The following is a 25965-nucleotide window of genomic DNA, read 5'->3' as shown; positions in this document are numbered from 1 at the left end:
AAAGCTACTATCTTAACGAATTGAGTGCTGTATTCTGTACGTGTGCCCTAGTGGACCATAACATTAAAACACGGGTTCACTTGTTCTTTTATTTCAATTACCGTCATGCTGTTGCACATAAACACCACATCAATGTACATTTTTACAGATATTTGTTTTTAATACAATATTCAACTAATCTGGAATTTCTTTCATTTGTAGATTATTTCTATAATCCATATTGTTTTTACCCCGTACATGAATGGTCTCGCCCACCACCATATATTCCTCTTCTCTCGTTTTGATATTTCAGTCAGAGTAGAGAACTGGAACACTTGTGGTGAGGTAAAGAGTGTGTTGACGTATACTGTAGATCGTAACTGCCTTTCCTTCACAGACACAGGGAAATCTTGGTATCCACGGTAAGTAGTGGGTGTGTTTTTCTAACCTGTGAAGCAAACTTTGTCTGGAGTTTCACTGTATTATAATTTACCCTGATTTTACAGATGAATTGGGGACAAATGTGTCTGGTTTGGCCCAGTGGCAGACGTGAGTTATGATCTGTTTATGTTCCCTTTTGAGGAGAGAACGACGCAGTATGCATTCACTGCCAGACGTGCTACAGGTCAGGCACTGTGCAGTTGTAGATAGTTTGATGATTATGTTGTATCACTTTTAAAATATGTCATATTGTCTTTTGAAATAATTTCATGGACCTTTATCATTTAAATTTTATGTCCTCATCCTCTGAACAAGATCATCCAATGGGGATTTGTCAGCAGTTGTTTTTATTTCGTTCCACGCCTTCACATGATTACTTTCCCCAACATTGCATTCTTTCCCTTGCAAAATGTCACAACAGTCATCAGTTCTTATGATTTGATCAGATGACAATAGTAAAACAAGCCCCATTTGATGTACTGCATAACTATGTCCCACAGAATATATTACTTTGATTCATTGCAAATTTTCATTTGTTACTTTTATATGGCTTACAGTCTGTATTAGCTATGAATGTAGTAAGTTATTAATCCATTACATTGTATTTTATTTATAACCTTTATAGCATAATTTGCAGTTAATGACTAATGATACCCTCTTTAGTATCTAGGCCTCACCCAAAGGCATAGTTACGTCACAGCAAGTTTCTGATGCCAAGTGCTGGATGTACATACATGTACTTGAACTTTTTATAGATATCACATTGCATCACAATGAAATTCCTTGAACATTCTCTAGATTTATCATCTTTGCCATATTTCAGTGTAAGCTGAGGCGTGCCATCGTCATAATTCTTATTAAACACTCTACTATCCAGACCTATAACTGCAATACTACAGCAGTGTGTCATACTGGTATTGCATTTCATGTTTATGGTGATCTCTATAATATCAAGATTACTTTAATTGTCTTCCTTCTCATGTCTTCCTGATGTTTATCTTACATGTATGTGTACAGGACTTGACAGTTGCTGGTGAAGAAACGGTACAGATAAAGGACAGTACAGAGAAGTTCCAGGATGGCGTGGGGTGAGCCAGCGGGGTACCAGGGCCTCCAGTCTGAGGAGGAACAACTGGAGATGGTCCTGAGGCTGTCCATGCAGGAGACAGGTACAGCTTCACAACATTTGGGGAGTGTACACCTCTTCAGGGCAGCAAAGGTTCTCCCTTATAGGAGTTACTGTTAGAATACTGGATGATATTAAATTAAGATTACTGCTTCATTTTTCAAAATGTGAATGGAACTACATGTATGTTATAAACTTTAAGGTATTATAATTTTTACTGCTGCTTCATTACAGTTGTTTGTTTATGATGTAAGAACATTCTGGGCTCTGGCTAGTACAAGTCACAGTTTGGTTTGAGGTGTTGCTGTCGTCAATGTAAACACATATTAAGCGAAGGCATGTTGGTGTTGTGTTTCAGAACAGAGTCTGCTAACACACAGTGCTTGAAGGCTGTCACCATCCAACTAACCAACCCATACATTACTGCAAGTATTGAACATCACTTGACTGATTGAAAAAGTTACAATGTTGCCATGAGAAAAACACTGAACATTGCTGAAGGGTATGGATGTATTATGCATGTATTCCTGTACCTTGCAGACTAATCATTGATGTGGCATGTTTGTTTGTGCAAGCAGTAAGTGTTGCATGTATGCATGTACACAGATCTGTCATGTAATTGTGCTTGTAGAAATCATTGCTTGGCATCTCTATAGTAAGTACAAATTTTGTGTTATACATTTGACTTGTATATGACAAAATAATCTACCTTCTACTAATTCTAGTCGAATTGTTTACATTATTGCAGACTGTAGATCTATGACTTTGCTTGCAGTATGCATGTACTTAGAGTAGACTTAGACTTAGGGCAGAGCAGGGGCTCCAGTATATGTCAGAGCAGGGGCTCAGACTTATATAACTGATCTATCAAACAGGTGTCCTTTGCAAAGGGACAACAGTTCATTCTAGTCTAACAGTGCGCAGCATATCTTATGTTGTAAACCCTGGTGTTTGTTCCCAACAGAGCGAGCAAACCTGCGTGCAGCCCTGCTGCTGTCTGCGGAGGAGGCTGGGGTTGAGGCTGAGGAGGTTCTGACCACGCCCGAGGAGTCCTTACCTGGACTGTCTGACCAGGAGAACAGTGATGTGGAGAATGTGATGGGGGATAAAGGTGTGTCATGGTGTGGATAATCTGTGGTGAACTGGTACCATGCCGTATGTTATGCTACAGCTATATTATTGTTCTCAGTTTTCAGTACAGCAAAGTTGAGCAGAGGATGTATATAAGCACTTTGCACTTCTTGTCTATTACTCATTAATTCTCTATTTTAAATGTATGTGAATAGAATAAAATAGAAATAACAAAGTCTTGTATGCAATGTTATAAGGCATATTTTAGCATTCAACATAATGATACTCAAAATTAGAAAACTTGAATCATGTAAAACCTAAGATAGTCATTTTGATGTAGTGAATAGTTTTATTCCATACTCATGTCTTGTTCTATGTTTACTGTTGTTGCCATACTTTGTACCTGCTACAATGGTCGCGCAATAAAGTTCTTCTTCTATGATGTATATCAATAATAAAGAAAGTTAATGCTTTTAATCTGATTTGAAAGTCATCACTTATCATGTGATAAAAACTTTTTTGTTGTTGATTTTTCAAAGCAGCTGCTATACCATGGACACTTGTGTCAAATCTGGGCACCCTGCCCATTTTGTGAAACCTCTTGTAAACAATTAGTGTTTTCCATAATAGTGCACAAAGCTCAAATTTGATAATCAGTTCTCAGGAATAGAAGATTGCGGCAAATTGAAAGTATCTGGGTGTGAATTTAATATGATCAGAATCTGCTCAGACAAGACTGTGTGGTCCAATGTTTTCATATCTAATCTCTCTGTGGCCAGGCAGATCCTCATATGTCCAGCATGAATCATGTCGGGTTACAGGAGTGTCTAACCTTGTAACATGGATCAGGTTTCTATGTTTACATGACTTTTGGTGCATCAGAAAATAGGAACAAGCCTAGCAACAGCCTTAGACCATCCTCTCAGGGAAAGTGGATACTACTGGATTGGTATTTGTGTGTACAAACGTTACATCACTCGTTATTGCAAGTAGTGCACAGTTCAAGGGTATAATCCTGAGAAAAAAGTATAGGATATACTTTTTTCAGGGTGTTGGTTACTTGTTTTCTCAAATTTTGTTGCTTTAGATTTTTTTTCAACCAACCACAGATAAAAAAGCTGATTGTTTCTTGTTAGACTTAAAAAATCTAAATATTACAAAATTTACAGTATCAAAGTTTTAAAGCCAGTTTGAAGAATTTTCAAAATGACTTCTCTCTTGCTTCAGGCATATGAAAAAGTTGAACAATGATTTTCTTCTCATCACTAACATTGATTGTAGACAATTAGAGAACTGAGCATGAATACACACAAAGCATGCCATGGAGATATACATTGTATCTCCGATGTTCACAAACACAGTAGCTTGTTATGGGTCATATGCTCAGGTTGTGCACCACTTCCTTGGATAGCAACAGCAACAAGGGTACATTCTTCCAGGCCAGTAAACACTCCAGCTGTTGGGACCAGTCCTGGCTTATGGCCAGTCTCCTGTGGACTAAAATAGACGCAAACAGTAACTCCCAATTCCTTCCATTCGTGAAGAGCACACTGTGACCTGACTTTGTGACAGCTGCAGTGTTGAGAGTCTTCGTAACTCCTGCTTTTATTTTGCGGAGCTCATTTAAAAATTTGTTAGGAGATTGTTCAAGATCTCTTTGAGTCAATTAACTAACACTAGTAACAGTTGGTCCAACCCTTACACAATGTAGGGCCAGCAAACTGTAATAAGATTGCTCTGTAAAGTTTAATATCCAGTCAGAGTTTATATAGTACAGTAGATTCTAAAGTTTTTTTCTTCATTTAGCTGAGCTTTTATGCCATAGATGGAGGATCTGATCAAGGTACTTTAACATGTTTGTCCTCCTTAGAGCTTTTAAGTGCTGTATCAGGCCAGTTCATATGCAGGTCACACCGTAGAATAGTGATAACTTGAACTTTACACTGCTTATATTTTGAGAATATTCCAGAAGCATCCTAAGACAGGAAGGGTCAGCTATCTCAGACCAGGCATCCCAACCATGATCAGCTGGCTGGAGTCTTGCTTGTTACATCAGAAGTAACTAATGGTTACACATTCCACCAGAGGGGTGTAAGCCTCCTCAAGGAAACACTGCCCTTTCCTAAGGGCTACATGGAGTCTAAGTATAGAAACTTGAGGGTGCAGGTCTTTCCGGTCTTGAAAATGTCAAGGTCTCCTTAAAGTATATACAGTAGAAGGAATTTTGGTATTACATCACTGCTGCATGGTCAGCTTTGATGCTGATTTAAAGGGACTACATGGTGGAAATGCCCATTTATTACCCATACCAAACACTGGTAATGGCATATCCCTTGACAGAGACAATTATGTGACTTAAGTCATCCTACATCCTTAGATATTGGTTTCATTTCATTAAATCCATGTTAGGCTGAAATTTGATTAATCTTAAGCTAACAGTACAAAACTCTCTTTTAAGCTGAAAATAAGTTGATATAACTATTATAAGAAGTACAGTATAAAGTAGAGTGGATTCATTCCTCAAACTAACCAACATCTTTCACACTGCAGTCGTCCCTCAGTTAGACTTCTGGAGCCGTATACGGTATAGTTGCCATCTAGAACTTTTATTCAGTCTAGTACCACGACCGGTTTTGCCATTTTAAGAAGTACAGTTGTCAGCCAGCTGCAGAGTTTCCCATTTCTTCAGTTGAAATTTGTATTGACTGAAGTATGCTGAAGCTGTTTTCCCATGTCATCTCAGGGATGGACTTTACAGAAGCGTACGAGGACACCTGCTCAACGGCTGCAGTTGTTGTGAGGTTAGGGGACACCAACGTCCTGAGGGGCCTCATCGAGAATGACAGGGACCTGGAAGTACCTGACAACAGAGGCTGGAGACCCCTCCATGAGGCGGCCCATGCAGACCAGCAAGACTGCCTGAAAATGCTGTTAGATGGTAAGTAAAAAGGGGTCTGACTCTGAGACATTCACTCTGCACCAATGTGCATGATACCATGACGGCTACATTTCTGTGCATTTCACTATACCTTAAAGTTTATGCTTGACAAAAAAGGCACACACACAAGTTTTAATTCCACAAATATGTATATATATTTACAATGTGTAGGAATGTTGTACATGTACTTTGATAGAAAACTGGCGTTAAGATGCTGTATCAAGTACTAATGGGAATTAATAAGGAATGCTGCAAGAAGGAAAAAAGCAGTGCTAGCTTTTCAAACTAAAAAGACCTAAAACTACTCTCCAAGCAGAGCTAGGGTTTCGGCTGGTTTTTAACGTGTTTTTAGGCGTTTTTGTCATGCCTTCTACTTTGTCATCGTTTTTGTTGTGTCGCAAACCCAAGCTCTGCAGGCAGACGGAAGCTTCAATGCCTAATAAACCTAATCACTCCAACACATTACAAGCGTTTCACAAGTTAGTGCGAAGCGTGCCCGGCCAGGCACGGGATTCCCTCCCCACGCGCCACAGAATTTCCGGCCCAGTCTCACCATGGACATAATCCTCAGTCTATCGGTCGTGGCCACGTTTTCATGCCATGTTCTTACGCTTCCCCTACTCCTTGGCTAACTGCAATTACTTTCGTATGAAAATAATAGCTCAACGTGCAACCAAAGACATCTGGAGTTTACAAAGTCTCCACGATACTCAACTACGATCCAGGCCATTTGGGCCGTCGTACCAGAAGACGATGTACAGCCCGAAATAGCCATAGATTCTCTCATTTTTAATCCCCACTGCGGAAATGCCATGCTGTAGTGGGAGGATATCGTTGAATCTCAAAAAGTCTCTAAACTACTACCCACAAATAACGTTACATACAAAACCGAATCAGGACGCCATATTGGAAAGTCGCTTCATGTCCGTCAGCAAATGACTTGCCTATCGTGACCGCACTTCATTTACACCATCCAAAAACCATCAAAGAACAAAGCACACAAAAATTTGTACAATCCTCTGGTGTCGTGGGGATTTTTTAGTCTCTGTTGGTAGCACTCCGTCGCCAATTTCGCTGGTGTTGTTGAAAAGTTCCGTCCAATCTGAACACAGCGAGCGGCGGCATTGGTAACCGCATGTAACGTAAACAAGGCACGTGTTCCCGTTCATAATCCATTTAACGATGCCTGAGATAATGATAATAATAATTACTAGTAATGCAGTACAAGTTAATACGTAATACATATTTATTTTATATGTCTTGTTCATGCATCATTGTATTTTTCTTGTGAGGTTTCCAATGGAAATGTACGTTATGATGCTATCAATGATCATGCCGGCGTGAGATCGTGGACACCAGCCTGTCGCATGAATAGGGCAGTCAGCGGGGGACCGGCGCGGCCTGATGAATGCCGCTCTACATTTGCCGGATGTGTGATAATCCGGGGCAGTAAACTTGTTACCACTAATGATTATCTAATGGTTCTCGGGGAGGAGTACTGTCACCTTTTTTTCAATGGAAGTAAATAGGTTTGCCCCGCCCCGAGGTCAGTGCCTGCAGAGCTTGGGTTTGCGACACAACAAAAACGATGACAAAGTAGAAGGCATGACAAAAACGCCTAAAAACACGTTAAAAACCAGCCGAAACCCTAGCTCTGCTTGGAGAGTAACCTAAAACAGCCATGTTGCTTTGTCCCTAGATGCCCTTCACAGAGTAAGAGCCCCAGATTTCCTAGGGCTTTTCTGGTTAGGCGTTTATATCAACAATGTTTTCAGGGTAATCCTTCATTTCCAAGTGTACAGAGTTTGACTATGTAAAGGTTACAGCAAAGATGCAGTGTTTCCCTTCATCAGTTACAAACATCTGTCCGTCTGTTGTAATGTCAAGGCCATAGGGGTGCTTCAGTCCATCCTTCCATGTCAGCAGGTGCTGTAGAAACCTCCCACCTGTATCAAACTGCAGTACCTTTCCCTCACCCCTGTCAGCGACTAGGAGGCGCTGTTGATCGTCCACACAAACCCCCATGGGCCAACTGAAACTCCCACTCTCTCTTCTACCCTCTCCTTCAATTCTGAACTTGAGACGTCCGTCAGATGAGAAGACCTTGATGCAGTTGTTGCCTTCGTCTGAGATTATGACATCACCTGACTTGTTCACTGCCACATGTGCTACTGCCGCAAATGGACCCTCTTCACTCAAGACATAAGGAAAATGTCTAACAACCTTGCCCTCAGTATTGTACACTCTTACAGCCCTCTTTGAAAACTCTGTCACATACAAGAGGCTACTGGCGGGACACACTGCAATGCTCTTTGGGTCCACTAGGAGAACGTCAGGAAACGTTAGTTTGTGGCGACCGTCATAGTCAAATACTTTGACACACTTATTTTCCAGATCCACAACATACACGTTCCCCTCTGAACCAATAGCTAGGTCTGTCGGACGGGAGAGGTCATCGTTCAGAGTTGTGGAAAAACTGTTGACATGCTTCCATGAGATTGAGTCAAACATCTGAATGCGCCCATTATGACTGTCAGCAACAAGTATGAGGTTCTCTGTGGACACAGCAATGCCCCTTGGGTGGTCAAACTGCCCATGCCTTTCTCCCCTGTTCCCCAGCATGTACTTCTTTTTCACACCAGGTATGTGCGTCGTGCCTTTTGCTTTTCTGGTTTCGTCCTTTATTCCTGACATCCCAACATCACTGTGTTGTTGAGTTAAAACCTCTTGTTTTGTGGTGTCTGTTGAAGTTTGGTCCTGAAGGTTTAGCAAAGGATTGAGCTCAATTTGGCCCAAGTGCTGTCGACTGTTACCAACAGGAGCTGGGTGGAACACCATGTGATCCCCCTGTAAGAACTGACTTTTTTCTGTCCTTTCCGTACCAACAAGCTTGCCAAGTTTTTCCTCTGCTTTGAAAGGTTTGCAGTTCCTTTCGTCACTTGAGATGATGTTATGAGCCCAGTCCATGGTTGATAACAACTCCACAATGTGTTCCTCTTGAGCTGTTTTGTTCTCTTTAACAGAGTCTGAGATTCTGCTGTAGTTGTCCTGTATCTGTCGCAGCAGACTTTCCTTCTCAATTCTTATGCGGCCTATAAGAGTCTTGGCAGCCATCTTTACATGTCTCTCCACCTTCAGTTTGTTCGACTTTAACTTCTGTTCCTCTTCAGAAAGCCGAGCCATTTGAGATCCATACTCTTCCAGTTTGTTTCTACCCTTTTCCAGGAGGCCTCTTATTTCTGTGTGACTCTTCTCAACAACTTCGTTAAGTTTTGAAACTGAGTGTTGACTGTGGCTGTTGGAGATGCACTCTCTACAGATGACATCATCACATGTATTACAGTAGTAGCTCAGCTCTTCATTTCCATGAACCCTACACATATCTGAATCTGACTCACTGTTGTCTTGGTTTGGCACTTGTTTTTGAAGTAAGTCCTTCATACTTACTATCCAGAAGTTGTCGGGAAGTGATGCTACTCCCCCTTCAGGAAGCACAGTGTCAGCTCGGCAGTAGCGGCAGAGGAACTTGGGTCTCTCCTCAGCATAGTCCTGTAGGCACCTCTCACAGAAGGTGTGAAGACAGGGGAGGGCCTTGGGTCTTTTAAATGTGTCCAGGCACAACCAGCACTGTAGGAACTCATCCTTGATATGTTTGGGCAACTCTTCTTTCGTAGCCATTCGTATTCTGTCTCCCTAAAACACTGCAAATTTTTCTAACAGCTTTAAGCTTATAGTCTCATGTCATAAAGTCTGCTGCACCTGACATGTTGTAAACTTAACAACACACTGTAACAGGGCACATTAGCTTGGCGTATGTAATGGTGGTAAATAAAGGCTTATCAGCTCAGGCTTGTTCAGGTTTCCTGGGCTCCTTTGTTCCCTTCTCATCTTACAGGTCTACATTACACAAAAGATGTTTACCTAGCGTTGGTCAGCAGCCAAATTAAAGGATTGCCAAGGGTGCAGCTGAAACTGTTGCTAAACTTTTTGCAGCAAACTTAAGGCTAAGAGATGGTACTTTTTCTAGTCCAGTTAGTGACTTGTGATCTCTTAAAGAAGAATACACTTAAGATATAATCATTGATACCCACTGTAGGTACATGTATATGATAAAAAGAAATAAAGAACTTTGCGCTAAGTTGAATTTCTGTTATAACCTGCACATGACCAGAAAACTAAATTATCCCAAATTGAAAATTATCATGTTAAAACATTACAATATTTTCTATATAGTGTAATATATATGTTTTTTTCATTGCAGCTGTTAAGAATGACATAAAACAACTGAGTTAAATGTTATTTCACTATGCTGCATCGAAGGATCAAGCTCGTTATCTAAAGCACATAGGCAGAAAGTGTTGTATATGTCTGTTAAAGTGACGCCAAAGTTTTGCATCTTATTTGTTGCCATGATGAAGGCCCCCATGATAAATGGCAGCTAGTACTAGAGGCTGGTGCGGGCTGTCGCTATGGTTGTATGAGGGCGCTATTGGAGGGTGAGTGCCCAACCTGCAGGTTTGGAAGAGCTGTAGAGAATGTGACTGTGATGCACTACCTTCTAACCTCGCATCACATACCAGCCTGGATGCTATCCTGGTCAGGTCCACTCTGACAGTTGTTCCCACAGACTATATGTTGCTCTGACCAGGGTGACAATCAGGCTTACCAAGTACACCACTTGTACTGTACTTTCATGTTAGTTTGGCATGATGAGTCGCACTGAACTGGATTGAGATGAACGACAAGCTATGATGATGATGATGAGTGTTATTTATTTTTCATGCACTCCTCACATGTACAGACCAGATAATGTCTCATGGATTATTGGAGAAAGTTGACTTTCAAATATATATATGGTTTTAGGCTTTTTTTGCTAAAAATGTTCCCCATCACATCTCTCATGGGATATTGGCAATTCTATCCTTTTCAAAATGCTCCTTCCACATTGACATTAACTGGTCTCCACTTTGTATAAAAGTCATGGACAGCATTTGACTGAAGATTATTGCACATTGCATCTTGATACATCCTTTACACAGTGACTTGGAGCAAGGCATGTTGTCAGCTTTCTGTAGAAAGTAACCTGCTTCCAAATGAAGATATAGTACATTGTATTTGCTGAGTGTTGTTCTAACTGGTAGACAGTTAATGGTTTGTCTTATACATGTACATAATTTGTAGATACATGTAGACATCAGGTTTTCCATGCTGTAGATAAACACAGGAGATGTAGTATCACCTTGTTTTGATTCTAGAAAGTATTTGTTAAAATCACACGGACCAAATAGGGACTGTACTATCATTGGTTTGTTGATGTTCAAGATGTACTAAACTAACCCTGCACTGTTTTGAATTGTACTGATATGCACATACTCTATACATCGTCTAAGCAACTATATTCTCACATCTTGAAATTAAATCATAATATCCTTTGACTTGTACCTTTGAGTTTGACAGTCTGCAATCTCAGCACCATTGTAGACAGTTGTTCCCTCATCCGTGAATGTCTGATATTTTCCAGCTGGAGTAGAGGTGAATGTACGGAACTATGAAGGAGAGACTGCCCTGTACCTGGCAGCTGAGAAGGGCCACGTGGACTGTATGGTGCTGCTACTGGAGGCTGGGGCCGATCTGGAGATACCCAATAATGAGGAGGCTACGCCTCTACTCAAAGGTATCTTTAGTCCTGAAGTGTGATTTTGTAAGCAAAAGGAGAGAAAAAGTGAAAGTTTGCCTCAAAGACTGTTGTTTGTTGCCTGTACATCTTTCCAATGATTTGAATTTCAAATGTGGTTTGATTTGCTTGGTTTGGCTGCCTCAGCTTATAACATAGAGCTGCCCAACTTGCCAAATCGCTGGTTCTGAGGACAATAACAGATAGACTAATGTAAATTGTACTCTAACTCTCTGATCTACATGTATATCTATGACATCAAACTATCTACAACTACGGCTTGCATAGTGTATAAAGTAGCTGGTATCAATTTTATCTGGTGTCAGATAACATGATTGTTATTTGGTTACTATCGGTGAGGCTGATGTTTTGCTGTATGATAAGCTGTGTAACACTGGTTTGTGCTGTTCCCAGCTGTGGAGGTGGGCAGCAGGGAGGTGGTACAGCTTCTGTTGGACCGTGATGTCAACGTGAACAGCAAGTTCTGTAACGGCTGGGCTCCTCTTCACGAGGCAGCTTCCCAGGGGCAGACAGGTGAGGAACCACTACTGGGGACAGTCATCGGACACTTTTAATGAACAGAGATTTTGATATTCTAGTGTGCCGTAGGCAATGTTTGATGATCATACATGTAGTGTTTTTAAAGGGATCTTATGGTTTAACAAACTTATATGGTATCTTAATCTTCACAATGTTTCATTTGACATAAAGTTATTAGTATGATAAAGCTCGAAGTAGTAAGAATAGAAATGAATACTTGTGAACAATAGAAGTTGTCATTGAAGGTCACATAAATATATGTGTTATATACAATATGTATACCTACAGTCAGGTTCTTTTTTTTTCTCTCAAGTTTCTTTGAATATTCAAATGGATGTTCCTTCGGTAACAGAAACAGCTGATTTTTTTCTTGTGACTTCCCAGACATAGTGCGACTGCTGGTGGAACATGGTGCCCAGCTGGACATCAGGGATGAGTATGGAAGGACTGCTGTGTTCGTGGCTGCCCAGTATGGCAAGCTGGAATGTCTCCGCATACTTCTGGATGAGTGTAAGTTTCTCCATGGTCAAGTTTGACTACTAGTATCACCAAATATAGTGAAGATTAGCCATATGCATAATTATGCTGTATTGTATTGTATATTGAGATTTTTACAACTGATATAATGAGTTTACTTTTGAAGACACATCTATTATGTATCCTTGGCAAATTAAAAGTTCCCTACTTTGTTCTTTGTTTTCAAAATAGCTATGAATCTGTTGATATGGGTCATTTTTGAATAGATATTTGCAGTACTATTGTTCCTTTTATACATGAGCCATTTGCTTGCACCAGATGTTGGCAACAAAAACCTAATATTAGGCTCATACCTGACTTAACAGCATGTATTCTACCCTAATGTTTTTTTGGGGGGAGAGTGTTATCATATGTTTTATACATTGTATCTAAGTATCAAACCCATAGGTGCTACATTTTTTTTGTCTCCTTATTCTCCCCATGCAGCCAGCGACAACCTGGTGAACACAAGGACGGAGGACGGGGCGTCGCCCCTGTACCTGGCTGCGCAGGAGGACCACCTGGACTGTGTGCAGCTGCTCCTACAGAGGGGGGCGGATGCCAACATGCCGACTGATACAGATGCTCTGCCTGTACACATAGCTGCTGAGAAGGGAAACTACAGGTAAGATAGGGCAGTCTTCACACTATTTCTAACCTAGATGATGGCGGGCTAGATCTAATGCCATCATGCCGACTGACGTAGTCGCCCTGTCTGTTCACATAGCTGCTAAGGGGGTCTGCAAGAGGTACCATGTTTAGCAGATGATACCTCTCCTTGTTTTAACTGTAATTTCATAACCTAAGAAGAAATCCTGTTATGGATTTAAGATTACAACATGAATATCATATTGAAGCTGTGTGTACATGTATGAATGATAGTCTGCTTTGTTTTGTGCAATAGTCCAGCTGTTGATGGTTCCCTCTCTCTCCACCAGTGTGTTAGAGCTTCTTGTTCCTGTGACGACCCAAGAAGCTCTGGACCAGTGTGGTATGAGTCCAATACACTCCGCCGTGGAGGGTGACCAGCCCGAGTGCCTTCAGCTGCTGATTAACCATGGCTTTGATGTCAACTGCGAGCTGTCCTGGACCTACAGACATTCGTTTGAAGACAGGAGACAGACCCCGGTGTATTTTGCTGTGGACAACAACAGCGAGGAGTGTGTGAGGATCCTCCTGGAAGCCGGGGCGGACCCAAACCTAGATGAGATCAACTGTCTCCTCATTACCCTGAGGCACAAAAACTTCAACATCACCAAGATGCTGATAGAGCATGGTGCGGACTGTAATTCCAACTTTGTCATCAACACCGGACTGTTTCCCTCCACCATTGCATTTGCTTATGAAGATGAACGACTTCTGAAGCTTGTGTTAGATGGAGGGGCACAGGCAGATACATGCTTCTTATGCAGGTAAGTATATCTACATCTCTCTACACTTTCAAAAATAGTCCCACAAGTCTGTGCATTTTCCCAGTAATCACCAAAATTATCAGAAGTCAGGACCTGTCTGCTCCCTTAACCCTCCAAACCTTTTAGCACATGGCAGTGCTGAAGTTTCCTGTCCAGATTTAAGCTGCAAGCCTGACCTGCCCATAATAGGGGATCTGTCTTGGATATTTCTGTTGCTTGTTTCCATATGGGTTGTGTCTGCGCAAATGGGTCAATCCTTCCAGATACCTTCTAAGATAGCTTAAGGCATGTTGTCTCCTCTAAGTAACTCAAAAGGGAAACAAGTTGATAGTTTTGGTCTGTCTGTTGCCATATTGAGTGTTTTTGATGACAGTTGGAATTGTGCCACAGTTTGTACAAACACATAGTGACAGAACTTACCATTTAGGATATCATAATAGTCAGGGTCATTCTTGGTATTTGAAGAACTTCGGGGTGGGGATTGCCTAAGTCCAAACCTCAGGATTTGATGATAAAGAGTATTAAGGAGTGTCTGCTATCCCTGTCTGTTTACAGCATTGGAAATGGCAGACACCCAGTGAAATGGATGACAGCCACCATCAATGACACTCAGTTCTGTGAATATGCCTCTCTTCACTCCAACAAGTGAGTATTTGTCTGTTTCATGACTTCCTACAAATGTTTGACAGATTGCTACATAAATTTCTAATTGGAAATATTGTCTCCTTTGAGAAAAGTTGTTTCTTTCCTTAGTTTCCCTTCAGCTTATTTTTCTTTTCTGTCCTCAGACAGAGAGCAGGGACGATGGTGCGTCTCCTGCTGGACTATGTGGGTAACGTCCAGCTGTGCTCTGTTCTGAAGGACAGTGTCCAGGACAAACCAGAATGGGCTGACATCCAGAAGATTTCAGGTACACAGCAAATAAACGTCAGTGGAAACTGCGGATGTACATTGTATTTTGTAGCTATGTACATGAAAATTAAGAATACTATTTAAACCTGTATGTTGAGGAAGGTCTTCATCAGGAGAAATAATACAGTATTACATGTGTCCATTCCACAGGTAACCCCCGCCCCCTGGTGCACCTGTGTCGCCTGGCGATCCGCCACACCCTGGCGAAGGGCGGACACCTGTCGGAGAAGGTGCTGAAGCTGCCCCTCCCCCAGGTCATGACACGGTTCCTGCTGCACAAGGACACAGCTTACAGGCTGTAGTTCGTCATGTAGTGGAGAATCCATCTCAAACTGCACCTGGAGGTACACACATGTACGGAGGAAGTACAGGACTGGGTTTGGTTCATAGTAGCTTACAATGTACCGACTAGGACTGTAACTCCACAGGACAAGCACTTATATCAGTACGCTGCATGTGGTAAGGCTGTGGAGATGGTAGTTTTCAGTGCTCTGACTCCACAAGACAAACACTTGTGTACGAGTAGACAAGCACACATCTCTCCGTGCACTCTACTTGGGCTGTGCAGGACAGCCAGACATGTACGAGTACAAGGCAGGAGAGAAATCTCAGCACTGTGTACCTAGCATAGACTGGACACGTGAGCTCAGTTTACTGACTGCAGGGTAGTGCAGTAGACAAGCCACACAAGAGTTGAAGGGCCGGATGTTGGATGTGTTACATCACTATGTAGTGGTACCCATCATCATGGAAACCTGGTGCAATTGCCTGTCACCAGTGTTGGTGGCAAGGGCACAGTGCCCACAGCAGCTAATGGATAGACATGCTGGAGGCTGAAGGTTATGATAGACTTTTGAACCTGATGTAGTTCTGCAGTACTGCACCTTGTTGGCAGGATTTGCAGTTGACTGTTGTTGAAGGCCAGGCAAGGTTGAAACATGGAGAATGAGAACTGTGAGAAAAGTTTTTTTGATTATGATAATCTTTACCAAAGGTTGAAAGCTGTAGCAACTTTTGTGCAGGAATATTTTTCTGTATATACATCTGTTACATCCACTTGCACACGATATTATACTTTGCACATCATATGAATATTTGCTGGAATTTTTTAAAAGGTCTCATAGGCTCGATGTACTTAATTGTTGCTTGATAATACCATTGTATCATATATTCTTAAACTACTTTGTATCTAGTATACAGCAAAGTTGTATTTATCTTAGGAAACGGTTTAACCTGATAAACTCAGCAATTGAATTGTTATTTTGAGTAAGGTTTGCAAAACATTAGATTCAGCTTGAAAGATAGCCGGATTAAATTGCGCTTATAGCGGCCTGCCTAACATCTGCCGCCCTATTATTACAGACATGACTTGAAAGAGACCATTTACAGTGATCACAAAGGCACATGCACATGTATTTGCATGTTGTCTAATAGAAACTTGTGTATAGCAAGCACTGAATGGATGTAGCAAAAGTGGTCACCATAGATCGGTGGTCGCTATGGAGGGGAAGCTGGGCATACCACGGTCAATTTAAGGGACCACCAAAAACTGGTCAATGACCAAGTGGTTGTTTTGCAGAGGGTAGTACAGGTTTGACAGTTGTGCATTGTGGTACCTGCATTTTGCACCAGATGTTTACAAGTTTAATTCATAAAGTTGAAAGTATTATATAAGACATTAAAAGTCGCATAAGACAGCTTTAGAGTCAGTCTAGGTGGGAAAGCGTAAGGCTGTCAGATGGAGTTGAGCATGGGAACTTCTGTGTGGCAAGTTGTGAGACAGCACATCCACAGATGGTGAAACCTTTTGCTAAGACAACAGTATTTTGTGAAGCCCAAATATTCTTATAAACTGCAATGTTATATTTTGTATGAGAGTCAGAGATCATATACTGTATCATGTATATATGCATATTGGCAACATTGCATAGATTTATCTTATTGTTGGAACATTGGATGGAGGCATATTGTAAGCACACACTGGTTTGTGTTATCAGATCATATTTATTGTTTCAGCTCAATAAATGATGTAACCTATATTTTTGTTGGCAGCTCCACTAGTTAGCAGCCTGCCAACCCTTAGACACAATAAACTCTATACATTTCAGACAAATAGACAACTTTAACTACTAGTACTATTTTGTATATAGTTTATCAAGAACCTTTTCAAGATCACTTTGTATATGCTTGATAAAAGTACATTCATAATGTACATTCATAAACAATTTGTACACTAATGAGCACAAAGGACTTAAAGAAAGATGCCTAGTGAAGCAAGTGAAGAATTGACATTGAGAACAAGCCTTCTGGTTGTTATAATTAACTTTTATATATTGCTTTAAGGGTCCATAGTTGATTTCATCAGAAGATGTTGAGGATCTGTGTGGGGTTGGTGGGTATCTGCTGGTCTAACTGGCGGAACTGCAGCGCACACCTGTTCCTGTCTGCTGAGTTCCCCACCTCGTTATACAACTGAGCCTGATAGTACAGAACGTCCTTGACTCGTGCAGGGGCCTCTGCTTTCTGGAAACCGTCCAGAGCAATGCCTAGGGTGCCGATGGCCGACAAAATCGCTGCCTTCCTCTGTGTAGGGTGTTTGGGATCAGAAGATGCCAGCTGGCACTTTGCGAGAAGGAACTGTGCACGGGATCTGTTGTAGAGTGAGCCATGAGACAGGACCTGGAGAGACAAACAAACAGTTAAGATGCCACCTCTAGTCTTCAACATACACAATTTTGCAATGAGGCAAAAAAAAAGATCAAAACGGCAGGTAACACTAGCCTGATTTGGTTTGGAAAGGATCCTAAGCTATAGGTTTTTTGTTCAAGTACACCATCTACTAGTAAACACTTACCGAGTATAAAGAAACGGAGACAGGTGAAAAACTATAACTCTGATTGAAGTGAATAGTAGGTGCAATAAAAGTCAATCCACAGTACACTTGGTAGCCTACATTGTACCTTAGCCAATAGAGTGGACTAAATCAAGGTCAACACCAGGATTGCTAATGTGGGATACAGAACATGAAGCATACCTGTGGTATGACCTGTTCAGTGAGAGCGAGTGCCTGAGCAGGCAGCTTCATGAGTAGCTGGATGTGTGCGATGTTGAGCTGTGCCATGGTGGCCATGTGGTTCAGGTGGTGCTCCTTACACAGGGTTAGGCACTGCAGGAAGTAGCTGTTGGCTGTGGTGAGGTTGGACGCAGCTGTGTACACCTCCCCGAGAGCCAGCAGTACACCTACAGGTGTGGTGTGTACAGATGCTTTAAATGGCCATAAATCACAGCTCAACATTCTTTGTCATCTGCACTAATGTACTTACCAGCATGTCACACAGTGGTGTTTATCAGCATGCCATTTTTTCTATAATAGCAAGTATCACAATCATCATGGCTTGGTGTAACAATGATTATAATTACAGTACTAGTATGCTTTGTAGTTTATGTAGAGGAAAATATTCATGTACAATAAAGAGACACACTATGATTGACCTGTGTACATGTGCATCAATTCAAATGTGTATAGTAGTTGTCATCTGCAAAAAAACAATGTTCATGCTGTGGTTTTATAAATTGATGAACAAAACTATGTATCATATTACATTTCATGCTGAATTAAGTCACTCTACTTGACATAATCTACTTTTAATAGCTGCCTGACACCAATTATTCTGAGCCTGCTACCTACTTTAAAAACACACTAAACCATCAGACTACCTGCATGTATTTCTGTGATAGTAGTGGCGGGCTCCTCTCTGCACTTCTGCAGCAGTTCCTGTAGATGTTTACAGGCCCCTACACTGTCTCCCTTCTCCTTCAGCAGCAGGGCCCTCCTGTACTGGGCCTCTGTGTTGTCCAGTGCTGCCAGACTGGTGATGGCCGTCTCTGCAGTGGTCCATTTGTGGTTCCTCAGGGCTCGGTCAAAGTTGATGCACTGGGATGGAATTGCAGAACAGACAGTCACAGAATGAAAGACTAGATAAACAACACATACATGTACTTGTAGCTGTTGGCTGTGGTGAGGTTGGACGTAGCCGTGTTTGGACGCAACTGTCTTACAGTCAACTTGGAGTTTACTTACTACAGTACCTGGCTGGATGTTCGGAATATTACAACTAATAGGTCTCATATTCATCATCCACCTAGTAAACAGAATCCTAAAAAAGATAGTAACACAAACAACTAATAGGGTTTTTAGTTAGCACATGGGGTACAACTTTGCAAGTGTAGAACCCATTATACTTGCTAAGAGTAGGGGTATGCCCCTGTGTGAGTGGATCAGTCTGATCTTTTGCAGTTAGAATTAGATACCAGGGTATGTTATGCCTTGGGGAAGTTCTCATACACCATTTATGTGATAAACATCTAACAAACAAACCTGTTCTGCAAACATCCAGACCCTGGCATTTTTCTTGATGTGATGGAACTTCTCCTTGAGCAGCTGTAGGATCTCATACACACAGGTGTAGTTCCCCTGGTCAGCATGGATCACTGCAAATCAAGGCACAAGGTAAGGGGCAATGTGTGGGGGTAAAAAGGAACAGCAGTTTAAACAGTCTTTGTAATACTAGTAACTAAAACGGTGCCTTGTTGTTGATGGATTAGGCATTGATACTCAACAGCGGCAATAATAGTATGCCATCACTGCCCATGTCATATTATACAATGACTCTATACAGTGAAAAACCTTTGATACCTGCTAGGTGAGAAAGCACCAGACAGCCTAGCTCCTTGTCCCAGTGGTTGGTTGTGGGGTTCCCGCTGCCGTGCAGCAGCAGCTGGATGTTCAGCAGGGACATGGCGCTCTTCCCGTACATCTGCCACAGCGCTGTCTGCAGGGCGAAGCACGATGCCACCAACTCCGGAATATAGTGCAGGCAGTTCAGGCTGTTGCTTTTTGCGAGGTACTCAAACACTCTGGCTGGCTTTAACCCTGCCTGGGCCTTCAGCTTGGTGAACATCTGTACAGCCATGGAGGCGAGGTAGGGCAGGGTTAATATGCTAGAACGGATGACAGACCGTTGCAGAAGCATGGCAACCTTGGACTCATCTTCCTCGAGACGGCTCAGCCAGATCAACGCATGCTGAAGGCAGACATTGTCGTTAGTGACCTGCGCCAGACGTATCGCCTCCTGGAGAACAGCCATGGCTTCCTCACGGTGCCCGAACCGGCAGTGTAGCGACGCCAGGTTTAGCGCAGCATAGCGGTAGCTTCTCGCTGCCGTAGCGTCCTCGTTAGGCTTACTCTGCTGGTTGTGCTGCGAGTGGAGGGAGAAGCGGTCGAAGTAAAGATGGAGGCTCTGCACTGCCCCACACCACTCGTACACATTCATACTGTTCAGGTAACTCAGGTAGTGTGCCTCCACAAACAACGGGTTGCTCTTCAGGAGTCTCTGCACTTGCTGCTGCAACTCAGCCGGCGACGATGCCTCTGCATCGTTGTAGTTATTTTGCAGTCCCAGCGAAAGGTAATACTGTGCTTGTCGATAGGACAGTACCGTTGAATCCTCCTTGCCGACCTCTAAGTCCTCCCTACGCATGCCTTCCCCCTCATCTGCCATCTCCATGGCATCGCTCATATCCAGGGGGTCCTTCAATGATGACTTCCCTTCCTGGCAGTACTCCATCAGCAGCTCATAAAGCGATGACACTTGGCTGAAGGAAAGCTTGTCAAAGGCCAGCACCATCCTTCTGATGAACATACCGATCACCCCCGCCCTCTGCAGCAGTGGTTCCTCCCCCTCAGCCGACAGGTTGAACAGTTGATCAAAAGACTGCATGAAGTCAGTCAGCACCATCAGTCCATCTTGTGCCATCTCCTTCAGTTTGTTGTCCAGCCATCCGACGACAATCTCGGCAGCGGAGGGATCCCCTCCTGCCAGCTTCTCCACCTCTCTGCGCAGGTCTGCAAGTGTCTCATCTGGGCTCTGGATCCACTTCAGAAGGGCCAGGGAAATGCTGCGCTGCAGGCGAACACCAAACAGCAGAGTCTGCAAAGAACAAGGTTATAGTCACTTATAGATATCAAAATGGTTTCATGTAGTTTCTACTAATGGCTGAATGCAATAAATATTTCAGTGCATAATGAGCTGAAGAAACAAAAGATACTGAGACTGACAACACTAAGAGATATAGTAGAGGAGATAGTTGAGGTACCATGTCAAAACATGTTTAAAGGTCAGCATAGAAATTTTATTAGAAGTCTCGGAAGATCACATTGCACTTGACCTTTTAATGATAAACACAAACCTTAGTGAAGACATCAGTAATCTCCTGACCCCGCTCAGCCTTGTTCTGCACATATTCACTGATCAGGATCAGGAGGGAGATCTTGTGGGGGGTGACCCACTCCCGCCAGGGGGGGTCGGGCATGATGCCCCCACTGTGGTCAGCCGTCACTGCCCCAGGGGTGGGGTGGAACAGGTCTCCCTGGAGAGCGTCCATGGCATTCACCGATCTCTGTCCTGGAAAATTATGTATTACGACTTTAGAAAAAATATTTCTGTAAAGTTGAATCGTCAATAAAGAGGGCTCCAAAAATTATTTATGAAAACAAAATTTTGGTGCACTAAAAATTAGCATGTATGTTATAATTTGATTAAATGTATGACGTGCAAGAAACTCTATGCAATATTCACTTAACCTTTAGTCTGCTGCTGCTCTTTGGGAGACGTTATTCAGCACGAAAATTCTAAGATCTAACAAAAATTACAGAAAGTATCGAGAGGCATAAACTTCCTGGCTACAAAAATGGCGGGCAGAACCGGAGTGCATGGTGGGAGATAATGATAACCTTTGACCTGTAAAGTTAAAGTTTGTATGTGTGCGCGTGTTACCAGGCAAGGCAGGGATTAAATCGTCAATGTCAACATTTAGAGGCTAGAAATGGAATCAAGTAAGAACAAGAGGTGAGTGTCGGCATTATGCACATTGCTCGTCATACAAACAGTGACTAAAAGCTCAGTTGGTGCCCCTTTTCTTGGCGTTGAAATCAGCTGCTCCTGTGGGAGGGGGGCATGTTTGCCTTGCCAGGTAGATACTAGTATATTATCATCCATGGATAATTTATGGGTCTCTACTATGGAAACCTGTGGAATTTTTTATGTGAAGAGGTCATGAATTTCCACAAATACTTTCAGCAATACTGCTGTATTCCAGGCTTTGATATGGATGTTGAAATTTGTGTTTTTATCTTGTTGATTTGATCTATTTTATTCCTTTATGCAGTGCTGGGTTATTTCTGGATGGATACACTGTTGGTGGTGTTGCCAACTTCCTGGCAAAGGAGAAGACTCCCAACAGTCCTGCCAAGAAGAAACAGAAGAAAGAATCTGTCGCATCAGCAACAGCTGACCTATCAGCCCTTTTCAGTCCAAGATCACCGTTTATATCAACCCCTGGATTTGGCAGTAATGATAATTCAAACTCTGCACGACGGCAGGATAAAGGGAAAGCAGAGGAGAGTGCTATTTCTCCCAAGAAAAACATAAAGGGAGAAAAGAAGATAAGTATCAAAGAGGATTCAAATAACACAGAGAAAAGCCCCCAGATAACAACAACAACAGCAGCAACAACAATAGCAAGCAACACTCAAAGTCAAGGATCTAAGAAAGGAAAGAGAAAGAACAAAAGCTTAATGCCAGCAGAGGAACAGCCCGTAAAGAAGTCATCACATGATGGTGTCCCTGTTGTGCATGAAGCACCTCCTGTAAATACCACTATGTTACCTAAAAACAAAAAGAAAAAGAAGAAGAGGAAGTCATCAGAAAACACACAGGAACCTACAGAGCAAGTGACTCTAGAAGACACAGATCAAGTTCAGGTTTCCGAGAACTATGAGCCACCAAAAAAGAAGAGGAAGAGAAAGAAGAAGAAAACTGATGCTAAGACTGCAGTTCCAGCAGCTGATACACAAGACAGTGAAGATCCTTCAGAAGAGACAGCAGGAACAGTCAATGTACAGGATAGTAAGAACACAGCCAAAGGATCACAGGTGTCTCAGAAACCAAACACACAAAATACAAAGAAAGATCTTCAAACTAAAGATGAACCGCCAAGAAAGAAGAAGAAACATGATTCCAAGATTTTATCAGAAAGGTGAGGATTATTCAAACGTCATAGCTTGTTAACATGCTCACATATCTTTCTTTGCTTTGTGCATTAGAATATATATTACAAATGTATACTAATAGCAGTCTTCTGCACTTTTGAAGAGAGTCACTCCTGAAGAATGCAGACCAAGCAGAACAGACCAGGAAGGAGCAGGTAAAGAAGAAGCAGGAGGAGAAGAAGAAGATGATGACAGTAACCGAACTGGAAGATGCGAACCCAACTCCTGGCAAGAGGCTGCGTGATCCTGAGAGGGACCACAGAACAGTGTTTGTGGGGAACCTGCCTGTTAGTACAACAAAGAAGGTACAGAAATATGATACATGCTTCAACAGTGTATCATAATTATATCATTTACTTTATTTCAGTCAAATGTTTGCATTGCTACTTTGAAAACCAAATACTGTAGGACACAAAGTAATACTGTTTTTTTCACTGATGTCCCTACAGGAGTTGAAGAAGATGTTCCGGAAGTTTGGTGAAATCGAGTCAGTCCGGTTCAGATCAATTGTAAGTTCATCTGGTTACCAAAGAGCTGGAGCTTCGGCTATTTAAAAAAAAGAGCTATTACCAACTAGAGAAAGCTTTATGTGCTGGAAGTAGATTGGAGATTGTGGGTATAGATATCAAGGGAAACATACACAACTTTTTTACTTATTTGTTGACAAAGTTTCTGTTATGAAAAATGGTATTTCTTTCATTCTAGACATTTACAACCATACCTTTTTTTCCATTCCATCCCAGGCTCAGTCCAATCCAAATGTCTCCAAGAGAGTAGCCATGATGAGGTATTTGTTCAATGTTACATTATTCTGTTGATAAAATAGTGCCTTCTGCTCCTATCTGTGCGAACCTGATAAAGTAAGTATAAAGAGAGGAATATTTTACATGGAGGATTTTTGTAAAAAAACTGTTATGTTGCTGTGTACTGTGTCTGACTGTTTCTTGGTGATTTCCCTGACAGACAAGAGATCCAGGAGAAGAAGAGGAACATGAACTGTTATGTGGTGTTCACAGAAAAGGCATCAGCACAGGCTGCACTCAAAAGGTTAGTGCTGAACTGCTGATTGTCGAGTCTGAATCTGAACTGCACTGCATTCATCTTATATACCCAGACTCCTGTCATTGGGACATTTCAAACATCAGATATACATGTATACCGTATTGTGTCATTGACAATATGTAATTGTTTCCTCAGAATTTCCCCTCACAGGTTTGACTTTCTGTATGTTTTGTGTGTATTCAGAAATGGTACAATAGTTGGAGGATCACATCACATCAGAGTGGACTTGGCTAGCAACAGCCAAAAGGTGAGCATCAGGCAACTTTAGATTCCTTCAAATTGTTCTGCTTTTCACTCAAGTTTATCATGCTTCTTGTTGCCAGATTCTAAAGCCACTGACCATTTATTGTCTCTTTTTTGCCAGTTTGACCACAAGTTGTCCATCTTTGTTGGCAACCTTCCCTTTGGTGAGTATACTAAAAGCATCAACTGATCTGACCAAATCAAATCAAATCACATCTCATTATATTCCATTTTAGTCCTGTTAAGCAATAGCCTAGATGCCCTCCTGCTTAGTTAATGTCCACTCCAATAGTCGCTACCTTCCTGTTAATTGTATTTTGTCCATGTCCAGATGTGGAGGATGACTCAGTGTATGAGCACTTCTCCCAGTGTGGGGAGGTGGAGGGGGTGAGAATCATCAGGGACAGCAAGTCTGGGCTGGGCAAGGGCTTCGGTTATGTGCTGTTTCAGGTGGGGAAAATATCATGTGTCTCATATAGTATGTGCTTGTATTGTTTCACTGTGTCTTTGTTCTTTTGTTTCAATATGTTAGATTGTTTGATAGTTCTTGAGATTGATAGTGAATTTGTGAGTTGCCTGAATCCTGTATTGTTTTTTAATGGTTCAGCACCTTGAAAATCTGAATGTGCAGGTCCTTCCTTTCATTGTCATCTTAGAGCAATAAGCAACTATTATGCCATTATTATATATCCCCTGTAAAATACATGAACTAGTGTTTTCGTGTTTATGCTCACGACATGCTCGCTGTTTTGTATACAGGACTCTGCATCTGTAGGTCTGGCCATCAGGCTGAATGAAAAGCCATTTGCAGGAAGGAAGATCAGAGTGAAGAGGGCTGTCAAGAAAGAAAAAGTGAAGAATACAATATCCTTTCTCAAACATGACAAAGATACGAGTTCTGTGGACATGAACTGTGGAAAAGCTATCATGATCATGGCAATCAATGAATTGCAGTAAGTCGTGTGATTGCATTTATGACATTATGAATAGAAGTGATGTCTTTACTTTTTTGTTAAGATCTAACCTGCATTATAAGCCAAAAAATCATCAGTGTACAAATATTGGTACCTGATCGGTATCAGTGAGCAAGTTTGTATTTCTGCTTGAATTTTCACATGCCATTTTTCTTCCTTGTTGGTAAAATGGTAATGCATATACTTGATTCCTTAATAGTTCCATCACAGCTTGGGTCTGGGCTCAGCATCAAAAAGTGACAAACCTTTCCTAAAGGGAAAGTTTTCCCAAAAGAGTGACCAAGGCTTCAAGTCCCCCAGGAAGGACAAGTTCAAGCCCAAGGACAAAGCCATGGGATTTAAGAAGAAACAAGGAGGGAAGAAAGAGAGGTGGAGAAATAAGCCTGGGTTCAAAGGAGGGTTGAAATCCAGGGGAAAATGAGAAGTTGCCTCTCCACATGTTGTCTTGGGAGGATGAGTATTGAAAAAAATGTGACTCTTGTTTAACCCATATTTCAAAAGCTAGGGTAGCATGCTGTCCAATCAAGGTCTTGTTTCTGTAACAGATGTCTTGGAGTCTCAGTGTATCTAATTACAGATATACAGCAAATGAGGCATATTATTTTCCTCTACTATTACTAGTAGTACTATATTCCTGTTTCGGGTATTCTCATAACTTGGTTATATTGTGATAAATGACAGCTACAATCCTGGCAAGTAATGTAAAGCAACAGATGATTTTTCAAATTCCTAGCAAAATTAAAAAACACTTTTTACCTTGTTACTGTGGTGCCTCCATGACTCAACTGCATTCATTTTTTAAGTTAGCTATGACTATGAGCTGAAAAAAGTCTAGCAGAAACTTTGGTAAAAGTTTTGCTGAACAATTTCCAGAACATCTAATGGTGTGGCCTAATCATTAATTACACAGCCCCCCATACCTGTAAGAAATTCTGTAAAGCAAAGATAAGCTTCTTAAGCTGCTCAT

General features: G+C 41.8%; 4 protein-coding genes across 7 annotated transcripts; 2 read left to right on the top strand and 2 right to left on the bottom strand.

Annotated features, from left to right (window-relative positions):
- Positions 1 to 275: 275 nt before the first annotated feature.
- LOC136433059 (dynein axonemal heavy chain 12-like) lies at positions 276 to 16648 on the top strand. Of its 3 annotated transcripts, XM_066424844.1 has the most exons (14): positions 313 to 401; positions 486 to 604; positions 1438 to 1589; positions 1910 to 1975; positions 2511 to 2657; positions 5361 to 5555; positions 11077 to 11229; positions 11644 to 11763; positions 12154 to 12279; positions 12733 to 12910; positions 13224 to 13697; positions 14253 to 14342; positions 14486 to 14607; positions 14760 to 16648. In XM_066424844.1, the coding sequence occupies exons 3-14, from the start codon at positions 1499 to 1501 to the stop codon at positions 14909 to 14911; spliced, it is 1914 nt and encodes a 637-aa protein (XP_066280941.1). In that variant the 5' UTR covers positions 313 to 401; positions 486 to 604; positions 1438 to 1498; the 3' UTR covers positions 14912 to 16648. The 3 variants fall into 3 exon arrangements, with proteins under 3 accessions (XP_066280940.1, XP_066280942.1, XP_066280941.1); XM_066424843.1 differs by lacking the exon at positions 486 to 604 and having other exon boundaries at positions 276 to 401; XM_066424845.1 differs by lacking the exons at positions 486 to 604; positions 1910 to 1975 and having other exon boundaries at positions 276 to 401.
- On the bottom strand, positions 5729 to 9435 carry LOC136433060 (tripartite motif-containing protein 2-like). Its single transcript, XM_066424846.1, has 2 exons — positions 7226 to 9435; positions 5729 to 5850 (listed from the first exon to the last, which is right to left on the bottom strand). The coding sequence occupies exon 1, from the start codon at positions 9231 to 9233 to the stop codon at positions 7365 to 7367; it is 1869 nt and encodes a 622-aa protein (XP_066280943.1). The 5' UTR covers positions 9234 to 9435; the 3' UTR covers positions 5729 to 5850; positions 7226 to 7364.
- Positions 16649 to 16655: 7 nt separating the features above from the next.
- On the bottom strand, positions 16656 to 21375 carry LOC136433057 (anaphase-promoting complex subunit 5-like). 2 transcript variants are annotated; one of them, XM_066424839.1, is made up of 7 exons: positions 21248 to 21375; positions 20859 to 21073; positions 19306 to 20599; positions 18988 to 19100; positions 18327 to 18543; positions 17644 to 17849; positions 16656 to 17288 (listed from the first exon to the last, which is right to left on the bottom strand). In XM_066424839.1, the coding sequence occupies exons 2-7, from the start codon at positions 21051 to 21053 to the stop codon at positions 16971 to 16973; spliced, it is 2343 nt and encodes a 780-aa protein (XP_066280936.1). In that variant the 5' UTR covers positions 21054 to 21073; positions 21248 to 21375; the 3' UTR covers positions 16656 to 16970. The 2 variants fall into 2 exon arrangements, with proteins under 2 accessions (XP_066280936.1, XP_066280937.1); XM_066424840.1 differs by having other exon boundaries at positions 21253 to 21367.
- A 7-nt stretch (positions 21376 to 21382) lies between these two features.
- LOC136433062 (RNA-binding protein 34-like) lies at positions 21383 to 25758 on the top strand. Its single transcript, XM_066424850.1, has 11 exons — positions 21383 to 21517; positions 21837 to 22706; positions 22823 to 23024; positions 23169 to 23228; positions 23463 to 23506; positions 23683 to 23766; positions 23965 to 24028; positions 24146 to 24188; positions 24356 to 24474; positions 24784 to 24889; positions 25208 to 25758. The coding sequence occupies exons 1-11, from the start codon at positions 21495 to 21497 to the stop codon at positions 25417 to 25419; spliced, it is 1827 nt and encodes a 608-aa protein (XP_066280947.1). The 5' UTR covers positions 21383 to 21494; the 3' UTR covers positions 25420 to 25758.
- The last annotated feature ends 207 nt before the right edge of the window (positions 25759 to 25965 follow it).

The sequence above is a fragment of the Branchiostoma lanceolatum genome, chromosome 4 (assembly GCF_035083965.1).
Source record: "Branchiostoma lanceolatum isolate klBraLanc5 chromosome 4, klBraLanc5.hap2, whole genome shotgun sequence".
NCBI classification, from domain to species: Eukaryota; Metazoa; Chordata; class Leptocardii; order Amphioxiformes; family Branchiostomatidae; genus Branchiostoma; species Branchiostoma lanceolatum.
This window is presented reverse-complemented; position numbering and strand designations above follow the sequence as displayed.

Coding starts and splice junctions, on each gene's coding strand:
- LOC136433059 (XM_066424843.1), top strand. CDS start 1,499: ATGGCGTGGGGTGAGCCAGCGGGGTACCAGGGCCTCCAGTCTGAGGAG. Junction 11,764..12,153: donor AGCTTCCCAGGGGCAGACAG/GTGAGGAACCAC, acceptor GTGACTTCCCAG/ACATAGTGCGACTGCTGGTG. Junction 14,608..14,759: donor TGACATCCAGAAGATTTCAG/GTACACAGCAAA, acceptor TCCATTCCACAG/GTAACCCCCGCCCCCTGGTG.
- LOC136433057 (XM_066424839.1), bottom strand. CDS start 21,053: ATGGACGCTCTCCAGGGAGACCTGTTCCACCCCACCCCTGGGGCAGTG. Junction 20,600..20,858: donor TTACTGATGTCTTCACTAAG/GTTTGTGTTTAT, acceptor TGTTCTTTGCAG/ACTCTGCTGTTTGGTGTTCG. Junction 19,101..19,305: donor GGTGCTTTCTCACCTAGCAG/GTATCAAAGGTT, acceptor CTTGATTTGCAG/TGATCCATGCTGACCAGGGG.
- LOC136433060 (XM_066424846.1), bottom strand. CDS start 9,233: ATGGCTACGAAAGAAGAGTTGCCCAAACATATCAAGGATGAGTTCCTA.
- LOC136433062 (XM_066424850.1), top strand. CDS start 21,495: ATGGAATCAAGTAAGAACAAGAG. Junction 22,707..22,822: donor TCCAAGATTTTATCAGAAAG/GTGAGGATTATT, acceptor GCACTTTTGAAG/AGAGTCACTCCTGAAGAATG. Junction 24,475..24,783: donor TCGGTTATGTGCTGTTTCAG/GTGGGGAAAATA, acceptor TTTTGTATACAG/GACTCTGCATCTGTAGGTCT.